This window comes from Natator depressus, chromosome 7, assembly GCF_965152275.1.
Source record: "Natator depressus isolate rNatDep1 chromosome 7, rNatDep2.hap1, whole genome shotgun sequence".
NCBI classification, from domain to species: domain Eukaryota; kingdom Metazoa; phylum Chordata; order Testudines; family Cheloniidae; genus Natator; species Natator depressus.
Genome location: NC_134240.1, coordinates 37,237,059 through 37,258,120, shown reverse-complemented (window position 1 = coordinate 37,258,120; position 21,062 = coordinate 37,237,059). Strand labels below are relative to the sequence as shown.

Here is a 21,062-nt window from a genome sequence, read left to right as displayed (position 1 = left end):
ACTACTAATCTAGCCCTTTATAATGTCCAGGCCTGATTCTCCAGTGGACTAAGGTCCTTTTAGGTCACCCTGGTAAAATAAAAGGGGCAAAGATGACCCCTTGACTATATGCAATGTAAAGGGAATCTCCCCATCTGGCATAGAGCTGGTTTAAGACCTATACACTGACCCTGCTCCCAGGTGACAGGCCAGAGGCAAAGAGGAAATGCAGCCAGAGTACAGTGCACTCCAACTATTTTCTGCTTCCCAGGGCCTGTAGTTTCTTGGCTTGTCTGCACTTGGCATTTCTAACCATTGGTGTAGCTGTAGCTGCCCTGGTGCAAACCCCTAATGTAGACACATTACATCTGTGTAAACCACAGTATATGCCAGGGGTCGGCAACCTTTTAGAAGTGGTGTGCCAAGTTTTCATTTATTCACTTTGATTTAAGGTTTCGTGTGCCAATACTACATTTTAACATTTTTTAGAAGGTCTCTCTCTATAAGTCTATATATTATATAACTAAACTCTTGTCATATGTAAACAAGGTTTTCAAAATGTTTAAGAAGCTTCATTTAAAATTAAATTAAAATGCTGATCTTACACCGCTGGCCCGCTCAGCCCGCTGCCGGCCTGGGGTTCTGTTCACCTAGGCCGGCAGCAGGCTGAGTGGGGCCTGCAGCTGGGACCCCGGCTGGCAAGAGGCCGGCAGCCAGAACCCCAGACCGGCAGCGGGCTAAGCAGGGCCGGTGGCTGGGACCCCAAACCAACAGTGGGCTGAGCGGCTCAGCCCGCTGCCGGTCTGGGGTTCTGTCCGCTGGCTCCTGCCAGCCAGGGTCCCGGCTGCCGGCCCTGCTCAGCCCGCTGCCGGTCTGAGGTCCTGGCCCTGTCCACACAGAGTAGGTACCTACTTTCTCCCTGGTTCTGGCCCATTCTCTTCCTCTCTCTGCACTGAGATGAGGGTGAGAGTGCACTGAGAACAGGGCTGGGGTTGAAGGAGCAGGCTGGGGATTGGGGTGCAGGGTCTGGCCAGGAGCTAGAATGAGGGAGGGGGCTCAGGGTTGGGGCAGAAGGTTTGGGTGTGGAGCGCTTACCTGGGCAGCTGCCATTTGGTGTGAGGGTGCAGGTGGGAATGTGGGTGTGTGTGTGCAGGAGCTCCCGTTTGGTGCTCAGGGTGGGGGTTGGGATGTGGGGAGTGCAAGAGTCAGGGCATGGGGTGTGGGGGGGCTGCGTATGTGTTGGGGTGCAGGAGTCAGGGCTGGGGGTGTGTGAGGAGGGTGCAGACGTCAGGGCAGGGGGCGACTGGGTATGTGTGGGTGGTGCCGGAGTCAGGGCTGATGTTGTTGGGGGGGTGCAGGGGTCAGGGCAGAGGGCTGGGGCTGTGGTCGTGGGGGTGCTCCCAGCCCCCTGCCCTGAGTGGCTAACAGCAGGAGGCTGGAGGGGATATGCCCATTCCACCCCCTTCCTCAAGGTCCCCGGAGCAGAGAGCGCGCTGCGGCTCCGCTTTTCCCTCTCCCCCTCCGTAGCAAGGGCCATCAGCTGATCGGCCACAGGGAGGGAGAGGAGGAGGGGCAGGAACCCTGCACGCTGGGGGAAGAGGCCGGGAGAGGGGGAAGGAGAGAGCGGTGGGCGGAGAAGAGTGGGCCAGGCCGTGCAGGATTTTTAATTGCACGCTGCTGTCCCTGGCAGACAGCAGCATGCCATTAAAAATTGGCTCGTGTGCCGTCTTTGGCATGTGTGCCATAGGTTGCCGACCCCTGGCATATATAGAAGTATATGCTATGCTTCTTATCCTGGTTCACCAGTACAAGTGGAGTTTCATAGCACTGTGATGCATCTCCTGTAAGGGTTTGCACTGGGGGAAGCTACATCAGTTCTAGTTTCACTGGTGGCTAAAAACCTCACTCTAGACAAGGCCTAAAATATGGAAACATTGTAAAAGCAAAGTGAAAATGAAGTGAGATTCCTGTAAAGCTAGTGCTGAGTTAATCTGGTGACTAGAGAACAGGTACTTCATCTATCAACCCCAACTTCTGCCAGGCAATAATACCACCTAGTGCTTTTCATCAGTAGTGCTTTATAAAGGAGGTAAGCATCATTATCCCCATTTTACAGATGGGGAAATTGACACAGAGCAGTGACATAACTTGCCCAAGATTACCCTATAGGCCAGTGGCCAAGCTGGGAATAGAATCAAGGTCTCCTGGGTCCCAGTCTAGTGCTTTATGCATTATGACACACATCCTACAGAGTGCCTAATCAGTAATGTATTTAGAACACCCCCTCTCCTTTCCACACTGGACAGGTCTCTATATAGAAGAAAATACCTCCATTATGCCCAGATGTATGCACTGCTTTTTATTGATCGATTTGTGAGACTAATCTGTTGGCTAAGCAGTAAAATTATTAACTTCTGCTTTGTCATGGGCACATGTAGGCCATACCCAATGTAAAGTGGGTTTAGCTGGTTACATATTAGTAACCTAAGCAGTAACAAGTCATTGACAATCATTATCAAATGTGACAATTTAGTGCAATTACAATAGTGTTCGGCCATGACCTTAACTTCTGTGGCCATAGAATCAAATTTTTTATTACATGAAGGCCATGAGTCATGATAAATAATAATGGCCACCACCTAATAAAAGGAGTTGCAGGAGGGAGGCGTTAGCAGAACAAATGTTGCTATTAAAGATTTAATCTTTCTGTCAAATGGTTTCACGTGAAATAAGAGATCTAAGCAAAGCTATTTTTAAAGAACAAGATACCGGTGAGTCTGAAAGCAGCATTGCACCGCAATGGAATGCTATTACTAAATAAAAAATCATGTATTCAAGTATTTCAGCCCAGATGGACACGGCATATTGGAAGGGAAAAGGGAAAATTGGTCTCAGTATTAAAAGCCTGAAACAAAAAGAAGGGCCAGATTCTCCAGTTCCATGTGGTTCCTTTGCATAGCTCATGTGCTGAAAAGGTTCAAATTCTGGTTGTAAATGTCTAAAACAGAATTCCCCTCATCGAGGAGAACTCTCTGCTATCATGAATCCAGTACAGGCAGCTCTAGCACCAGCCCCCCCACCATCTCTAAGGAAGCAGTGTCACTGATGCAACAATCCTCCATTGGCATAAGGTTCCTGAGATCCCCTCTAACTGATGCTGGGGCAGAACCAGGGAACCATAAACAGCTCTCTGAAAGCCAAGTGGAGTATGGACTTGGGGGAGAAGTAAGCACAAAATCTTTAAATCCAGCAAGTTAGAATTATGAAGACACTGTGGCCCTCAGTCATGTCTCCCAGTGAAGTCACATTTGTGGCTTGACTAGTTTGCTTTTTCAGCACCCATCCAAGTTTTTATATTACCCTCATCGTCATAGGAAGAATCATTTGCAGATTTTTAAAGAGGTATCAAGCACTAGTAGATCCAGTTATCTGTATGTTGATGTCCATTGATGAATTACCTAGTGAAGGCTTTGATGTCCTTCAAATGTATCTTATTTACTTACTCTTCCTTCAACAAGGGAATCTGGTGTAGAATATGCATTGCAGTGTACTACATACATACCTCTATATCTGTAACTAACCAGTGCTTGTACCCTTTCTAAGACTATTTTTCCTTGTGAATGCTCTAATAAAAGGCTGAGTCTGTTAAAAAAAACATAGGAAATCATCAAACAGCATTCAAAAAGTGCCACTTTTAGATAGTGTGTTGGAGAAACCTTTGAGAAAGCAAATGACTGAGGTGTTCTTCTCCAAACCAAAGTTACTATTTTATTCACTAGTTCCTTCCCCCACACTTATTTTTCCTAGATCGGCCCGGTTTGTTGAATGTGAAACCCATTGAAGATATACAAGACAATTTGCTGCAAGCTTTGGAGCTCCAACTAAAGTTGAATCACCCAGAATCATCACAGCTGTTTGCAAAGTTGCTTCAGAAAATGACGGACCTCAGACAGATTGTAACAGAACATGTGCAGCTGTTGCAAATAATAAGGAAAACGGAGACAGATATGAGTCTTCATCCACTCCTACAAGAAATCTACAAAGACTTATATTAATGACCACAAAAATTCTAATCTGCTGACATAATGTACGTTCTTCAAATTGCACTATTTCTTTGAGGGAAAACATTACATACCGAAGAAATTACTGTGAAATACCATTTAAAAAAGAGAGAAAGCTTTAGTATAGTAGATGTATTTTATGCATATTGTTTATAAAGACACATTTACAATTTACTTTTAATATTAAAAATGTCTATATCATGAAATCGTTGGCAGTATTTTCACAATTAATTTTTTCACTATCTTATTTCTTAAACAAAATTGCTTGTCCAATATGTTTAAAACTTCATTGAAGCTGGTTAACAGTGCAGTTAAATTTTCAACTTAAAAATAAAAGTCTTCTTCCTCAAACATGTCTAGAGGAAATCCAAGATACTACATCTGGTTCTATAAGTGAAACTCAAAAGTTAGCAACAAAAACAATGATTGAATCTCAGGTTATTGGAATTCTTCATGAGAACTCAAAAGACTAGAGTTTTACCCACTTGGCCTGATTACATCTGGACCCACTTTAAGACTCTTTTACACTGCCATCTCCAAATGTAAGTGACATCAGGAAACCATTGGCTGTTTACATTTTTAGGAACAAGAAGCCTTTTTAATTAACTTAGTCCAAGAGCAGTCTATGCTATGCAACTGGGGCTGAGACATATTTCACATTATGCACCACCATCAAGCAGCATATTCAGCTCAAAGTGCTATGTAAAATAGAAATAAAGTGACTTTTATGAACATCAAGCAGGGTTTGGATTTGTTCTTCAAGTCATAAACCCACAATATAATCTCCCACTGTGTTAGTTTGTCTTTCAGATGTCAGTGTTTCTCCTTGGGAACATGGAAGTTTTGTTCACCACTCATTCATTTTGTTGTGTGTTGTCCCCAACATGTTAGGTAAGAATACACTGAGGACCAAATTCAGAGGCTAGTTTGATTGAATCTAAGGGAAGCTGAAATAACTTGCACCTTCTTTTAGTACTCTCAGCATTGAATTCACACTCCCTTAGAGTCAGATCCAGGAATCAACATACACCCTTAGTGCCATCTGTGACATTGGTCCACTGAGGGAGTCTAGTTGATATAAGTCACACTGAGGGGCCAAAAGAGAGGGATGTTGCAAAAAGAGCAACTAACAGGAAGGCATATGGTAAAATAGGGAGTTGACAAGAATCCCTTGTTTTTATTTATATATCACAAAGTATGCCTTAAACTTAGTGAGCCAAGTGCAGAGGTGATGTGTAAGTGGACCAGGAGGAGGAATAAGTTTGTGTGTGAGTCTTCAGAATCTAGGCCAGATCTTTACTCATGGGTGAGTTTATTAATGTCATGACTGTTCATGTTATGGGAATGAATAATCCAACAAAAAGGAAAAGAGTACTCTGCTCGCTGACAAAGAATTTTCTGAGTATAATCTATTTATAGGAAACACACTTGAAGAAAAATTATGATAAACACATGAATACATCTTGGACTCAGCTACCATCTCTCTCTCTCCAGGCCAATCTAATAAAAGAGCAGGGTAGCAATACTTTTTGCTAAATGCTTCTCTTTCATTGTTTCAGTACAATATATAAATACAGAGGGCAGATATATTTTAATTCAGAGGTTCTTGAAAAGTAAACTTCTCACCTTGCCCAATGCATATGGTCCCAATCACAGGCAAGCTTTTTTTAAATCAGTTTTTTAGTGACTTGGGAAGTTTTATGGAAGGGGATATAATTCTAGGGGGGATTTTAACAAGGTGCTTAATTCCATTTTGGATCATTTGTATGTACACAGAGGTACTGGGGAGGAGCAAGTGCAAATTTGTTGCATCACTTAGAAAATGAGGCTCTGGGGGATGTCTGATGGGAAATGATCTGGGTGTCAGGGACTATACATATTATTCTGCTACTCATGGATCTTATTCCAGGATTGATATGATTTTCATTTCTAGAATTTTGGCTAATATGGTCAAAAAAACTAATCTGGGAGTTATAACTTGGTTGGATCATTCCGCTGCAAGATTGGGACTCAAAAGAAAAACAAAGGGCCTGGTGGTTGAATAGAGCTTTGTTATATCACCCCCTTATAACCGTAAACTGGAGAAAAAAAAACAGTACTGAAAAGAATAAAATGATATGAGGGTTCTCCGAGATGCTGGAAAAGCAGTAGTGAAGGGTATACCTATACATAAAACATCATACCTCAAAAATATGAGAGCTCTTGAAGAAGATACGTTAGTTAAATAACTTTCCTTTTCTGGAAGGAGACAAAATCTATAGGATCTTAAAGAGTGTATAAGAAAATAATTGCAATTAGAGGGAAGATTAAACTGTTACAAACAGGTAAGGCTAAGCAAATATTTAGCTATATTAAACAAAAATATTATGAAAAGGGCAATAAAGCTGATAGGCTTTTAGCAAGAGAGTTAATACACAACCAGGATACATCAGCCATCCTTCTGATTAGAAATAAAAAGGGATATTTAGTAACTGGCATCAGACAGATTTCTGAAATGTTTGCTAACTTTTTTCTATACTTTGTATACTTCAGAACATCCAAATCCTGAATTTATAAATAGATATTTGAGAAGTATAAAAATCCTCAGGTCTCAGAGGATGATGTGGCAGATCTTGATAGGAAAATTACGGCAGAGGAAGCTGAAGATGTAGTTAAGAATTTAAAATCCAAGAAATCTCCAGGTCCCACAGGTTTTCTGTGGAGTATTATAGAGCTCTGAACAAGTGTTGGTCCCTATTTCAACTGAATTGTTTCAAGGCATATTACAGAGGAATGAGATTCCAAATCCATTAAAAGAGGCAAAAATTGTAATCATTCTGAAAGAAAGAAAAGATGTTACCAATTGTGCATCATACATACCTATTTCTTTAATTAACATGAATCCTAAAATTTAAGCCAAGGTGCTAGCAAACAGATTAAGTGTCATCTTGCCCAAATGTGTTCACCCGGACCAATCTGGATTCACTGTTGGCAGGCATCTATCTGATAATATCAGAAGAACTCTGAATTAGATCTACAATGTTAATTCTAGCAATTCTTCCTCTGTGCTGCTTTCTTTGGATACTGAGAAAGCCTTTGACTAGCTGGAGTGGGAGTACCTCGGAGAGATTTTGGAAAGGTTTGGTTTTGAAAATCAGTTTTTATAGGGGCATATTGGTCCTCTATACTCATCCTTGAGCATCTGTTTTGGTTAATAGTCATCAATCCCCTCCTTTTAATTTGTCTAGGAGTATGAGATAGGATTACCCGTTACTCCCCCTGCTGTTTGCTTTGGCAATGAAACCATTTACAATAAAGGTGAGAAATAGCCCCTTGGTAAAGGTCATCAAAATGTCTTGTGGATTAGAACACAAATAGCTTTGTGTGCTGACAATGTCTTATTATACTTGAGGGATCCAGAAGACTTATTTAAAATTATAAAACAGTTGATTTTAGAATTTTGCCAGGTATCACGTTTCCGAATAAATTATGATAAATCTGAAATTTTAGGAATTAATATTCCTGAAAGGGTCAAAACAACCTGTTGTCAGCTACATAAATTTAAATGGGTAAAGGAATCTTTAAAATATTTAGGAATAAGTATCATGGAGAAACATAACAAATCTTTTTAAGGCAAATTACCCTCCAATGTGGAGTAAAATAATAAAAATATGAATGGAACAAATATTAAATTTCTTGGTGAGGTACGGTAGCCTTGGTAAAGATGAATGTCCTTCTAAAGTTATTGTTTTTGTTTCAGTGCAACCCTATTGGTATCGCTGACATGACATTAAAAAAAATGGCAGGATGAGCTATTAAAATTCATATGGAAAACATAAAAAACAAAGGGTGAGTTCTAAACTTCTGCATAAGCCTATAAAAGCAGGGTGGATTAGTTTTCCCTAATTAGGTTTATTATTATTATTATTATTTTATTTTATCATGCATCACAATTAAAATATGTGATCGAGTGGGTTAAAAATAGACCATACAAACACGCAGTAAAACTCAAACAAGACTGGAGCCCAAATTTAGCTATTCATAGTAATTGTTGGGTTAAAAAGAAATTTACGTCACCAAAATCATTCATCCAGATCACCTTAGCAGCTTTGGACAAATTTTCCCGTTGATGAGGCCCTCTCCCTTAGCTACTTTCATTAATAATCAGAATGTTATCCCTAGGAATTATCAAAGTGACTATTCATTCTGGGTAAGAGCTGAGATTACTCAATTTGGACAGCTGTTCCTGGTTTCGGATTTGAATCATACCAAGATACACCGGACCCTCACTAGAATGCGGGATTTGGGATCCATGCACGGTACCAAGTTAATGCAGGGACCGCGTTAAAATGAATTGCAATTAAAGTAATTAAATTTGGGATCCATGGCCGCAACCGCATTATATGTGAATTCGCGCTACATAGATGTGTGTTCTAGCGGGGGTCCGCTGTATATGTAATAATGTAAATAATTTCAAGATCCTATATTTTCAGTATTTACAAGTCGAACATTGTATTGTGAAATCTGAATATACTTCTAACCACATTTGAGGAGTTGACCCAGGAGCAAGCTGGAACAACTTCTAAGGGCTTGTCTTCACTACAAGGGTAAATCGACCTAAGTTATGCTATTCCAGCTATGTGAATAACGTAGCTGGAGTCGACATAGCTTAGGTCGACTTACCCCAGTGTCTTCACTGTGCAGCGTCAATGGGAGACACTCACTGGTCGACTCTTCTTGGAGAGCTGGATTACTGGGATCGACTGGAGAGCACTCTTCACTAGACCCACTAAATCGATCCCTGCTGCATCAATTGCAGCAGCATCAATCTCTCTGTAGTGAAGACCAGCCCTGACATATATATAATTTTGATTGACAAAGATGTTGCTAAGAAAACAACCCAGATGAAAAGATGGGAGAGGGATCTGGATAAAGAAATTAATCTAGATGAATGAATCTCTGTAAGGGGAAGGGAATATACATCTTCAATTTTTGTAGTTCATATTTAATTTGTTTTATAAATTATAAATTACTTTATAAATGGCTTTTGACTCCAGTTAAAATCCATATTTTTTGCTACTATGGAGGTGCTCTGTTGAGAGGTTGCAGGGAAAGGGGTCATACTTGCATATGAGGTGTTTGAGTCCAAAGAATTAGACAGTTTTGGGAGAAAATTATGTGAGTCATCTTATGAAAAATGCTGGCTTCTTAAAGATCACCAGACCTGCTTATTTAATGCTCCAGTAAAGGATCTGCATTCTAAATAGAACAACAAATACAATTCTTTTTTTATTGTTAGCAGCTAGACTATGTACTGCACATTATTGGGAAAATGTGACCCCTCCTCCTATGGAACTGTGGTATAGTAAAATACAGACTGCTCGTTTAAGGGAAAAGCTTTCATATCAAATACATGAGTAGTTCTCAAACTTTTATACTGGTGACCCTTTTCACATAACAAGCCTCTGAGTGCGACCCTCCCCCTTATAAATTAAAAACACTTCTTTAATATTAATTAACACTGTTATAAATGCTGGAGGCAAAGCGGGGTTTAGAGTGGAGGCTGACAGCTCATGACCCCCCCATGTAAGAACATAAGAATGGCCCTACTCGGCCAGACCAAAGGTCCATCTAGCCCAGTATCCTGTCTTCCAACAGTGGCCAGTGCCAGGTGCCCCAGAGGGAATGAACAGAACAGGTAATCATAAAGTGATCCATCCCCTGTCGCTCATTCCCAGCTTCTGGCAAACAGAGGCTAGAGCTTCTGGCAAACAGAGGCTAGTCCCAACCCCCAGTTTGAGAACCCCTGAAATACATACACAAAAGAAGTCCCAAGAAGAGGATAAATATTTAGAAATGTGGTCACTCTTTCTAGCATACTCAGAAGAGGAGGTATCCTCAGCCAGCAAAACAGAATCTTTAACTATGTTCTTTGAATATTAACCTGATCCTGAACAAGTAATGTACGATGTAGTATGTTAATGTTTTATTGTAACTTGGCCTTGCTAAAAAGTTTTTTTAAAAAAAATCTAAGCCAGATCTTCAGCTGGCATGAATTAGCAGTACTCCAGATCTTTCCTCTAAGACTCTAATCTGGTATAATTTACATGATGAAGGGGCTGTGAGAATATGTAAATTCTTCTTCGAGTGTTTGTTCATGTCCATTCCAATCAGGTGTGTGTACGCACACATGCACGTTGGTCGGAAGATTTTTCCCCGAGCAGCATCCATTGGGTCGGCCTGGGTGCCCCCTGGAGTCGTGCCTCCATGGTGCCTAATATAGAGCCTTGCTGAACCACCACCCCCTCAGTTCCTTCTTACCGCCATTGACGGTGTCTGGAACTTCCCTAGCTCTTGTTTAGCAAGTTTGTCCTTTATCTAGTTGTATATCTTTAGTTTGTTAGAGTTGTTAGTATCTTAGTATAGAGTTTGGTGGGGGTTTTCCCCCTGACTCAGGCTCCCCGGAACCGTGGTATGCCACGGTCCCCAGGCTTTAAGAACTGTGTGGCCTGCGCTAAAGCGTGACCCGCAATAGTCCTGTTTATGGTGCCTTGGGGAAACCCATCAGAAAGATCATTGTAAGATCTGCCGCGAGTTCCATCCAAGGACTCTTAAAGAAAGGGAACAGTGGCTCAAGATGATCCTCATGGAGGCAGCTCTATGCCCCCATTCCGACTCGGGCTCTGGGGACCCGACCCCTAGTGCATCGTCTTCGACGCAGAGCGCCCCGGCACCGTCGTCAAGTTAGGCGCCAAGAAAGGACTCCTCTCGAGACACTCGGCACTGACATGGCTCCTCACGGGGCCTGTCTGATAGTAGGCACCATTCCCACTCGCTGGTGCCTGAAAAGAAGAAAAATACGGACAATCGTTCACTTCCAGCTAAGCTAAGAGAAGTGAGACACCAGGCGGGCCACTCCTCTGGATCCCCTGCTGGGGCCGTGTCAACTCCTGCCCAAGTGAGGCAGTCAAGTCTGGCCCCGCCTCGGTCGCCGGCGCCTACACAGCAGCTACAGCTCCCATCAACGCCGGAAATGTACCAGGCTGCTCGGGACCTCCTCCATCTTACGGCACCATTCTCACCCACCAGGGGGGAGGAACCACGAATGCCGGCAGACCCGCCCCATCTTCCGGTGCAGTTGAAGGGGAAGCCAGCTATGATGTCGAGGCATTCCTCCTCATCATGTTCCTCAGTGCCTACCCGCTTGGACAGAGATCCTACCTGCTCCCCGAGCTCTCGATGTTCGAGGCACCAAGTATCGGCTCCTCCATGGTCTTCAGTGTCAGAGACCTCGGAGTCAGAGTCCAACTCCTATCGCTCTGGAAGGAGCAGAAGTCACAGATCGAGGTATGGGAGAGACAGGAGAGAACCCCAGGCGAGGCCTCTGCAGTGGCAGAACCCTCCTCAGTGGCCCTTCTGGACCCCCTGGGCCTTTCACCAAGGACAGGAAGGAACCCAGGGTCCCCGCTCTGTGACGTCTTCTGTGGCCTCTGCCACTTTTGTTCCACCATCTGCTGCGTACCTCCCTTTGGCACCTATCATCCCAACGCCTCTGCCTCCGGCTCCATCATTGACTCTGGCACCGTGCTCGGCTCCGACCTCAGCACTGCCCTTGGCAGCGTCTTCACACCCAGCTCCAACTCCAGCACCGTTGTCGATGTCGACCTCGATGCAGGCACCGATGACCCCGATGCCAATGTCGGCACTGGGCCCTCCGCTTCCCTTGGCTCCTGTGAGCGTACCGATGCAGCTCCCTCCCGTCGTACGGATGACTGCACTGACACGTACTTCGCCGTCCGCAGCCCTGGCATCAGTTGCAGGCATCACTACCACCAACGCTACCCTGAGAGTCTCGTTACCCCTCGGGGGCGAATGGCAGGGAGCTTCCACTCCCAGTAATCACTTCCTCCTCTTCGTCGTCGGACAAAGCATTGGCGAGGACAGCCATAGCCCCTGCATTAGAGAACAACAGAGTGCTACAGCAGTTGTTGCGTAGGGTCTGGGCATCAAGGCTGAGGAGGTGGTAGAGGAGGCTGATCCCATGATGGACATTGTAGGATTCATAAAGGTTTATGCGCTTGGCAACATTCAGGGCACACCCGGAGTGTTGTGTAGGAGTAGTGCACACACAGCTCCTTTCAAGGGCATCAACCTTGGAATCTTGCCAAGATGATATGAACCATGGGAAGCCTCCCAGGACTGGGCTCAAGGCCCGAGAGCAAGGAATGCGGTAGATAGAAATTGGTAAATAAGAATGTTAAACAAAGCCAATGTATTCCTTTTATCTGTTGGAGAATGTAATGCGCGGGGGGAGAGAGAGAGAATAAAGGGGAAGGTGGAAAGCTGACAGGCAGAAGCCCGTTAGCAGACCAGCCGCTTGCTTGCTAAAAGCTGTGTTCTGTCTTGTCATTGAACCGCCACAGGACATCCTAGCACCCTTCGGGCCTTCACGTATTGCCCTTCCACTTATAAAGACCATTGTGGACACCACTAAGACTCTGTGGCGATGCCGGCTTCCTTGCCACCCACTGCCAAGTGCAATGAGAGGAGGTATTTTGTGCCCTCCAGAGGGTTCAAGCATTTATACTCCCGCCCACTCCCTGACTCTCATGCTGTTTAGCTGCATTGACCACCAATGAGACAGGGTTTCCAAGGACCCTCCCCAAAGAACAGGGATGCTAAACATCTAGACCTTGTGGGGAGAAAGGTCTAACTCGACAGGGGGTGTGCAGCTCCATATCGCAAACTAACAGGCCACTGTGAGTAGGTACTCGTACAATATCTATGTGGCGATGGCAAAGTTTACGGACCTTGTCCCTTCGGACTCCCAGACCAAGTTCATAGCCTTTGTGGAGGAAGGGAAACTAGTCTCCCGTGCTTCCCTACAGGCTGCATTAGATGCTAGGGATGCCGCCACTAGAGTTATGGCGACTGATGTAGCTATGAGACGGAGTGCTTGGCTCCAAGTTTCAGGGTTACCCTATGAGGTCCAGCAAACTATTCAAGACCTCCCATATGAGGGTGAGACCATTGGCGCTGACTCCATGGGTGCTCCGGGGCTGGAGCACCCACGGGGAAAATTAGCGGGTGCTCTGCACTCACCAGCATCCAAGCTCCCCTCCCCCCTGCCCCACTTCCTCCTCCGCGTCCCGCCCTGAGCATGACACGTCCCTGCTCCTCCACCTACTTTCCAGCACTTCCCACCTGGCCACCACCAAACAGCTGTTTGGCGGTGTAGCAAGCTCCAGGAGGGAGGGGGAGGAGCGGGAACGTGGTGCACTCAGGGGAAGAGGCGGGGAAGAGGCAGGGCTGGGGCAGGGATCTGGGGAAGGAGTTGGTTGGGGCAGGGACAGGGCCTCATGGAACGGGTGGAGTCGGGGTGGGGCCGGGGCAGAGGGGTGTCAAGTTCCCACCAGTGGGAGCAGAAGTCGGCGCCTGTGGGTGAGACTCTTTCTTCTGAAAAGACAGATAAGAGACTGTCCAGCCTGAAAGACTCACAACCCTTAAATCCTTGGGCCTGCATACCCCTCCACGCAGTGGAGACACTTCCGCCCACAACCTCCTCAGAGATTCCAGCAGCAGAACCGTCAGGACGGTTCTCGGAGAAGGAACAGGATTGGCAGGAGGAGGCAACACCCATTCTCGAGTCAGGGCTCTGGCCAACCCAAACTGCCTTCTGATCCTAAACCAGCCTTTTGAAGGTGCAGTCGAGGATGACGCACCAGATCACGGACTGGATCTAACCTGCCTTACCTTTTCCTCCCGACTATCCCCTTTCTACTGTGGATGGTCCCATATCACCTCAGGCCACTGGGTGCTTCGCACGGTAGAGAGGAGATACTTCATCCAATTCTGTGCCCTCCCACCCCCCTTCCCCATACCTCTTCAGGGACCCTTCTCATAAGCAATTTCTTATTCAGGAGTTGCAGTCGCTCCTATCATTAGGGGCGGTGGAAGAGGTTCCTCTGGAACACAGAGGCGAGGGCGTCTATTCCCAGTATTTCCTAATACCGAAAGCCAAAGGCAGCCTCGGTCCTATCCTGGACCTGCGCGAGATCAACAAGTTTGTGAAGAAACTCAGGTTCTGCATGGTCTCCCTGGCCTCCATCATCCCTTCACTAGATCCAGCAGACTGATATGCCGCCCTCAACTTGAAGGACGCGTATTTTCACATCGCAATCACTCAGACCCACAGGAAGTTCCTCAGGTTTGTCGTCAATGGTTCTCACTACCAATTTACTGTCCTCCCATTCAGCCTGTCAGCAGCACCTCAAGTATTCACCAACTGCATGGCAGTCATCGCTGCCTTTCTGCAGAGACATCAGGTACAGGTGTTTCCATACCTCGACAACTGGCTGATCAAAGGCTGCCCCAAGACACAAGTGGAAATTCAGGTCGCGTTCATCAGAACCACCTTTTAGAACCTGGGTCTGCTCCTAAATGAAGCAAAATCAACTCTGTCCCCCATCCAGAGGATAGAGTTCATAGGGGCAGATTTGGACTCGACCCAAGCCAGGGCATTCCTCCCACAGGCAAGGTTTCAAGCCCTCAACAACATGATCCAGGGAGTCATGCAGTTTCCCACCACTACCTGAAGCTTCTCGGGCACATGGCAGCCTGTACATACGTGGTATGACACACCAGGCTCAGGCTCCAGCTGCTCCATTCATGGCTAGCATAAGTCTATTGATCAGCCCGGGACAGCTTGGACAGGATCATGACCCTGCCTCGCCCTATCCTTGATTCGCTCCAGTGGTGGACTGACGTCCAGCAGGTGTGCTCAAGGGTCCCTTTTGCTGCCCCACAGCCATCTGTTGGTGATGGATGCGTTGGACTTCGGCTGAGGAGCTCATCTGGGGGACCACAGGACCCAAGGTCTCTGGTCGCAGGCAGATCTGCACCTCCACAACAATGTCAGAGAGCTCAGAGCAGTGCATCTAGCATGCCAGAAATTCCGCCCTTTCCTAGCCAGACAACGTGTATCAGTCATGATGGACAATATGGCTGCAATGTTCTATATCAACAAACAGGGGGGTGCACACTCCTCTCCCCTGTGCCAGGAAGCCCTCATGCTATGGGCCTTCTGTGTAGAACATTCAGTCCACCTGTAGGCGTTGTACCTCCCCAGGATTCAGAACAAGCTGGCGGACCACCTCAGCAGGTCATTTCACAGCCACAAGTGGTCCCTTTGCCTGGACGTCGCAAATTCAGTCTTCCAGAGGTGGGGATTTCCCTTAATCGACCTCTTCGCCACACGACACAACAGGAAGTGCAAGCAATTCTGCTCCCTCCAGAATCACAGCCTGATGCATTCCTCCTCCATTGGGGAGGGACTCTCCTATATGCCTTCCGGCCGATATCACTCGATCGCAAGGTCCTGCTCAAGATCCACAGAGATTGTGCTCAGGTCATACTGATAGCACCAGCCTGGCCCCATCAGCACTGGTACACATCCCTCCTAGACATGTCCATGAGAGCCACTATTACCTTGCCGCTCTCCCTGGACCTTCTCACATAGGATCACGGATGTCTCCAACACCCAAACCTACAGTTGCTCCATCTCACAGCGTGGAAGCTCCATGGTTGAATCCGTTGGAACCTTCCTGTTCAGATCAGGTTAGACAGGTCCTCCTTGGCAGTAGGAAACCCTCAACGAGGGCCATGTACCTTGCCAAGTGGAAGAGATTTTCAATCTGGTTGGCGCAGCGCGACTCGCCCCCGACGCTAGCCTTAGTGCCGCACATTCTAGACTACCTTCTATATCTGAAGCAAGAGGGTCTCTCGTTGCCTTCTATAAGAGTGCACTTGGCTGCCATCTCCGCCTTCCACCTGGCGTACATGTCCGCTCGATTTTTGCTAAGCCCATGGTCAGCTGCTTCCTAAATGGCATGACAGGTTGTACCCGCATGTCCGCCAACCGGTTCCTGCCTGGTTCCTCAACTTGGTCCTCTCTAGGCTCATGAGGCCACCTTTTGAGCCTTTAGCAACATGCTCCCTGCTCTACCTTTCCTACAAGGTCATGTTCCTTGTGGCGATAATCTCGGCCAGGAGGGTGTCTGAGCTCAGTGCCCTGACTTCAGACCTGCCCCACAATGTGTTCTTTAAGGACAAGGTTCAGCTCAGGCCCCATTCTGCTTTCCTCCTGAAGGTTGTCTCGCAGTTCCATATCAACCAGGACATCTTCCTCCTGGTTTTCTACCCTAAACCTCATTCTAGCAACATGGAGCAGAGACTTCACTCTCTGGATGTCTGCAGGGTGCTGGCCTTTTACATGGAGAGAATGAAACCGTTCAGGAAGTCGGTCCAGTTGTTCGTGGCAGTGGCTGACAGGATGAAAGGTCAGCCAGTTTCATCCCAGTGAATTTCGTCATGGACCATGTCCTGTATCCCTGAGTACTACGACCTGGCAGGTGTTCCCACACCTCCAATTACGGGGCACTCTACCAGGGTGCAGGCTTCATCTACGGTGTTCCTGGCTCAGGTTCCCACCCAGGAAATCTGCAGAACAGCGACGTGGTCTTCCATACACACTTTCGCTGCGCGTTACGCGACCACCTGACAGGCCAGAGACAATGCGGCCTTCGGAAGAGCAGTGCTCCAATCAGTGGACAGCTCCGACCCCACCTCCTAAATTTGGCTTGGGAGTCACTTGATTGGAATGGACATGAACAAGCACTCGAAGAAGAAAAAATGGTTACTCACTTCTCGTAACTGTTGTTCTTCGAGATGTGTTGTTCATGTCCATTCCAATACCCACCCTCCTACCCCTCTGTCGGAGTAGCCGGCAAGAAGGAACTGAGGGGGTGGTGGATTGGCAGGGCTCTATATTAGGCGCCATGGAGGCATGACTCCAGGGGGCACCCAGGCTGACCGGACAGATGCTGCTAGGGGAAAAATATTCCAGCCAATGTGCACGTGCGCACGCGCACACCTGATTGGAATGGACATGAACACCAGATCTCAAAGAACAACAGTTACGTGAAGTGAGTAACCGTTTTTTTAGAGCAGTTCAGAGTTCCTTAAAGTCATGACCCAATTTTGAAAATGCTTCCTAGCAGCCCCAGTGCTTACTATTGTGGCAGCTATGGGACTATAGCTGGTAGTAAGAATTATGTCCAGCAGGAAGTGCTTGCAGAATTGGATCCTTAGGCTTGTAAATTTGGCCCTGAGAGTTAAAATTCACCAATGAGATTGCAAACTCAGTATGAGGTATTGATTAGTTTTGATCTCCACAACTGGCAACAAGATCATCCCTGGTGATTTAAATGTGACTGCCCTAAATCAAATGGAATATGGCAAGGGGGTTTATGATGACAGTGCTTACATGTTCCCTGCACTGTTCACACCAGGAACACGGCATTTGCTGAGCAGCAGGTTCTAACAGGAATTATATGTTCACCAATTTGTGGTTGTTAAAATTTAAAAGGGAGTTGTGATGAGATGTCCATCCCACACAAGGCCTAAATGGGTTAAGGTGGCTAGGAGGGCCAATTAACTGCCCAGGCTGCACTTGGAGGAGGAGTCAGGGAGCAGAGATTAATTAGACAAGGCTCCGCGGGACAGGAACGGGTCGGGTCTGTATAAAGCCCTGGAGCTGAAAGCAGCTAGGAGAAGCAGTTTGCAGGTAGCCTACGGTTCCTCCCTGGGAGAAGGGAGTTTGGGCCAACGAACCCAGAGAAAGGGGGAGAGCAAGAGAGGCAGGAAAGGTTCAGGAGAAAAGCAGCGAGATATGGAGTAGAGCAGATCTTGGCTGCCTATGAGAGGGCCTCTGAGCTAGAACTTGGATTAGAGGGTGAGCACTGGAGGAGTGGCATGGTCAAAGCAGTGAAGGGAAGACTGCCATTTTGTATAGTGGGCCTTGGATACCTCTGGAAGGGGAGACATGCATAGTGACCTGGGCAGAGGGCCAACTCATGAAGAAGGAACATCTGAAGTTGCAGAGGATGCAAGAGGATGATAGGACAAACACCTCCAAAGGAGGGCGCAAAGCCCTGCCAGAGTTAATTTCCAGAGGCACCATGAGGATATGTCATTAGTGGTGAGTTAACCCTGTCTCTGGAATGTTCCATTTTTTTAATTGTTTTTCATCGGATGTTTGCCATTTGAAATTTACCTTGTATCACTGTAGTGGGAAAACCCCTGTCTGATCCAAGAAGTCTTCCTGCAGGAGGGGATGAAATCACATATTAACTGATACAACAGTGGATCTCAGCTAAAAGTCCTCAGACTATATACTTCCTATAAATAATGACACACAGCACAAATTATGGATCTGAAACTGCATTTCTTGTGCAATCCAATCTGACTTCAGAAAGAGTTAGAGGTGTCCGAGTAATGCAAGATCAGTTCTGATATAAAGAACAAGTCTAGGGCAAGTACATAAATAGGCAAAACTGAAACACTATCTGAAAATAACAGTGAAAGAGATGCATTAATATCAAAATTAAGGTCATGGCTTTGTTACAGGAAAAACATTTGTATAACCAAAAGCACATTAACTCACATATCTTCATTTTACTTTATTGCAAATTGGAACATTTAAGGAAAGTAGTAGTTTACTAGTGGCACTGTTTGAGTAGTTCAGTGCAATATGGACATAGAGTGCATACATTTCATAGTTGTCCACAAAGTTTTTTCAAGCAGTGGGACATATTAATGTCTATGTTAATTATTAGCCATAAAAATGTTCTGATTCTAAACAGTTACGTCATGATTAGGAAACTTTGCCTAAAATACTTTTCTACAGGGATAGGTCTTATGGGAAAAGTGTTCATTTAATGGACAACTGCTATGTACTAATTTAGAATAAATGACTGTAGTGAGGATATGAAAATGTTTTCTCAAAAAATGGTGTTTTCTCTTGTGAATTATACTTAGAATTTTGGTCTAACTTTAAATATTTTCTATGGGGTTTTATATATTAAAGATAACAAACTTACTAACAGGAGTTCTTAAGTATGTTGTGATATATTCAGAATTTCCAAAGCTTTGGTGAGTGAGAATCTCCCAAACCATAAATTAACAGTTTGCTTTTTGATCTTGGAGCTATGAAAAACATTTTGCAACTCACAATTAGAAATAATCAGATGACATGTTTTGCTTCCTAAGGAACTTTGCCATGTGTCTGAATTTCTCTCTCCTCCTTAATGATCTGTCCAACATATTGTGGCACCTTCAGACTTGATGTAGGAGGATGAGCTTCCATTACTTTCCCATGGATTCTAAAACTATTGAACTGATATTCTGTCTATGTTACCCTCTCCTACTTCTTCAGAGAAGAAAACATGGGATCTGATCATGCAGTGGGAAGGCAATGGGACTACTCACATAAATAAGGCTACTTGTGTGAGTAAGGCTTGCAGGAACTGGTTCTGAATTTATGCACATTCAATAACTATCTGTTTAATGACAGGTTTCAGAGTAGCAGCCGCGTTAGTCTGTATTCGCAAAAAGAAAAGGAGTACTTGTGGCACCTTAGAGACTAACCAATTTATTTGAGCATAAGCTTTCGTGAGCTACAGCTCACTTCATCGGATGCATAAAGTGGAAAATACAGTGATGAGATTTTATATATACACACAGGCCATGAAAAAAGATCCATTTCCTGGACACTACAGTGCTAATAAGCGATGGTCACATAAACACCACCCTATACCGGAAACCTACTGACCGCTATTCCTACCTACATGCCTCCAGCTTTCACCCAGACCACACCACACGATCCATTGTCTACAGCCAAGCTCTACGATACAACCGCATTTGCTCCAACCCCTCAGACAGAGACAAACACCTACAAGATCTCTATCAAGCATTCTTACAACTACAATACCCACCTGCTGAAGTGAAAAAACAGACTGACAGAGCTAGAAGAGTACCCAGAAGTCACCTACTACAGGACAGGCCCAACAAAGAAAATAACAGAACGCCACTAGCTGTCACCTTCAGCCCCCAACTAAAACCTCTCCAACGCATTATCAAGGACGCATTATCAAGGACGCATTATCCTGAAGGACGACCCATCACTCTCACAAATCTTGGGAGACAGGCCAGTCCTTGCCTACAGACAGCCCCCCAACCTGAAGCAAATACTCACCAGCAACCACACACCACACAACAGAACCACTAACCCAGGAACCTATCCTTGCAACAAAGCCCGTTGCCAACTGTGTCCACATATCTAGTCAGTGAACACCATCATAGGGCCTAATCACATCAGCCACACTATCAGAGGCTCGTTCACCTGCACATCTACCAATGTGATATATGCCATCATGTGCCAGCAATGCCCCTCTGCCATGTACATTGGTCAAACTGGACAGTCTCTACGTAAAAGAATAAATGGACACAAATCAGATGTCAAGAATTATAACATTCATAAACCAGTCGGAGAACACTTCAATCTCTCTGGTCACTTGATTTCTGATCTCAAAGTGAGTATCCTTCAACAAAAGAACTTCGAAAACAGACTCCAACGAGAGACTGCTGAATTGGAATTAATTTGCAAATTGGATACAATTAACTTAGGCTTGAATAGAGACTGGGAGTGGTTGAGTCATTATACTAAGTGAAACTATTTCCCCTTGTTTATTCCTCCCCCCACTGTTCCTCAGATGTTCTTGTTAACTCCTGGAAATGTGCTGGAAATGGCCCACCTTGATTATCACTTCAAAAGGTTTTCTCTCCCCCCACCCCACCCTCCTTCTGGTAATAGCTCATCTTAAGTGATCACTCTCCTTACAATGTATATTTTTTCATGGTCTGTGTGTATATATAAAATCTCATCACTGTACTTTCCACTTTATGCATCCGATGAAGTGAGCTGTAGCTCACGAAAGCTTATGCTCAAATAAATTGGTTAGTCTCTAAGGTGCCACAAGTACTCCTTTTCTATCTGTTTAATGTGTTCCTCACCTTTATATCAAGCAAAAATATCATTTTTTAAAAACTTTAAAGATCCATATACTCTGGGAAAATAAACTCTGTAGGTAATGTTCATCACCAGCAAATTCTCTAGTAACCACTACTAAAAATTACCTAAATTGA

General features: G+C 45.3%; 1 protein-coding gene across 2 annotated transcripts in view; it reads left to right on the top strand.

Annotated features, from left to right (window-relative positions):
• Positions 1–4,692, top strand: part of PPARG (peroxisome proliferator activated receptor gamma) — a 108,887-nt gene extending 104,195 nt beyond the window's left edge. For both annotated transcript variants that reach the window (XM_074958153.1, XM_074958154.1), the window contains one exon: positions 3,787–4,692. In XM_074958153.1, coding sequence (XP_074814254.1) covers positions 3,787–4,034 — 248 coding nt within the window. In that variant the 3' untranslated portion in view covers positions 4,035–4,692. The remainder of the gene's footprint in view (positions 1–3,786) is intronic.
• The last annotated feature ends 16,370 nt before the right edge of the window (positions 4,693–21,062 follow it).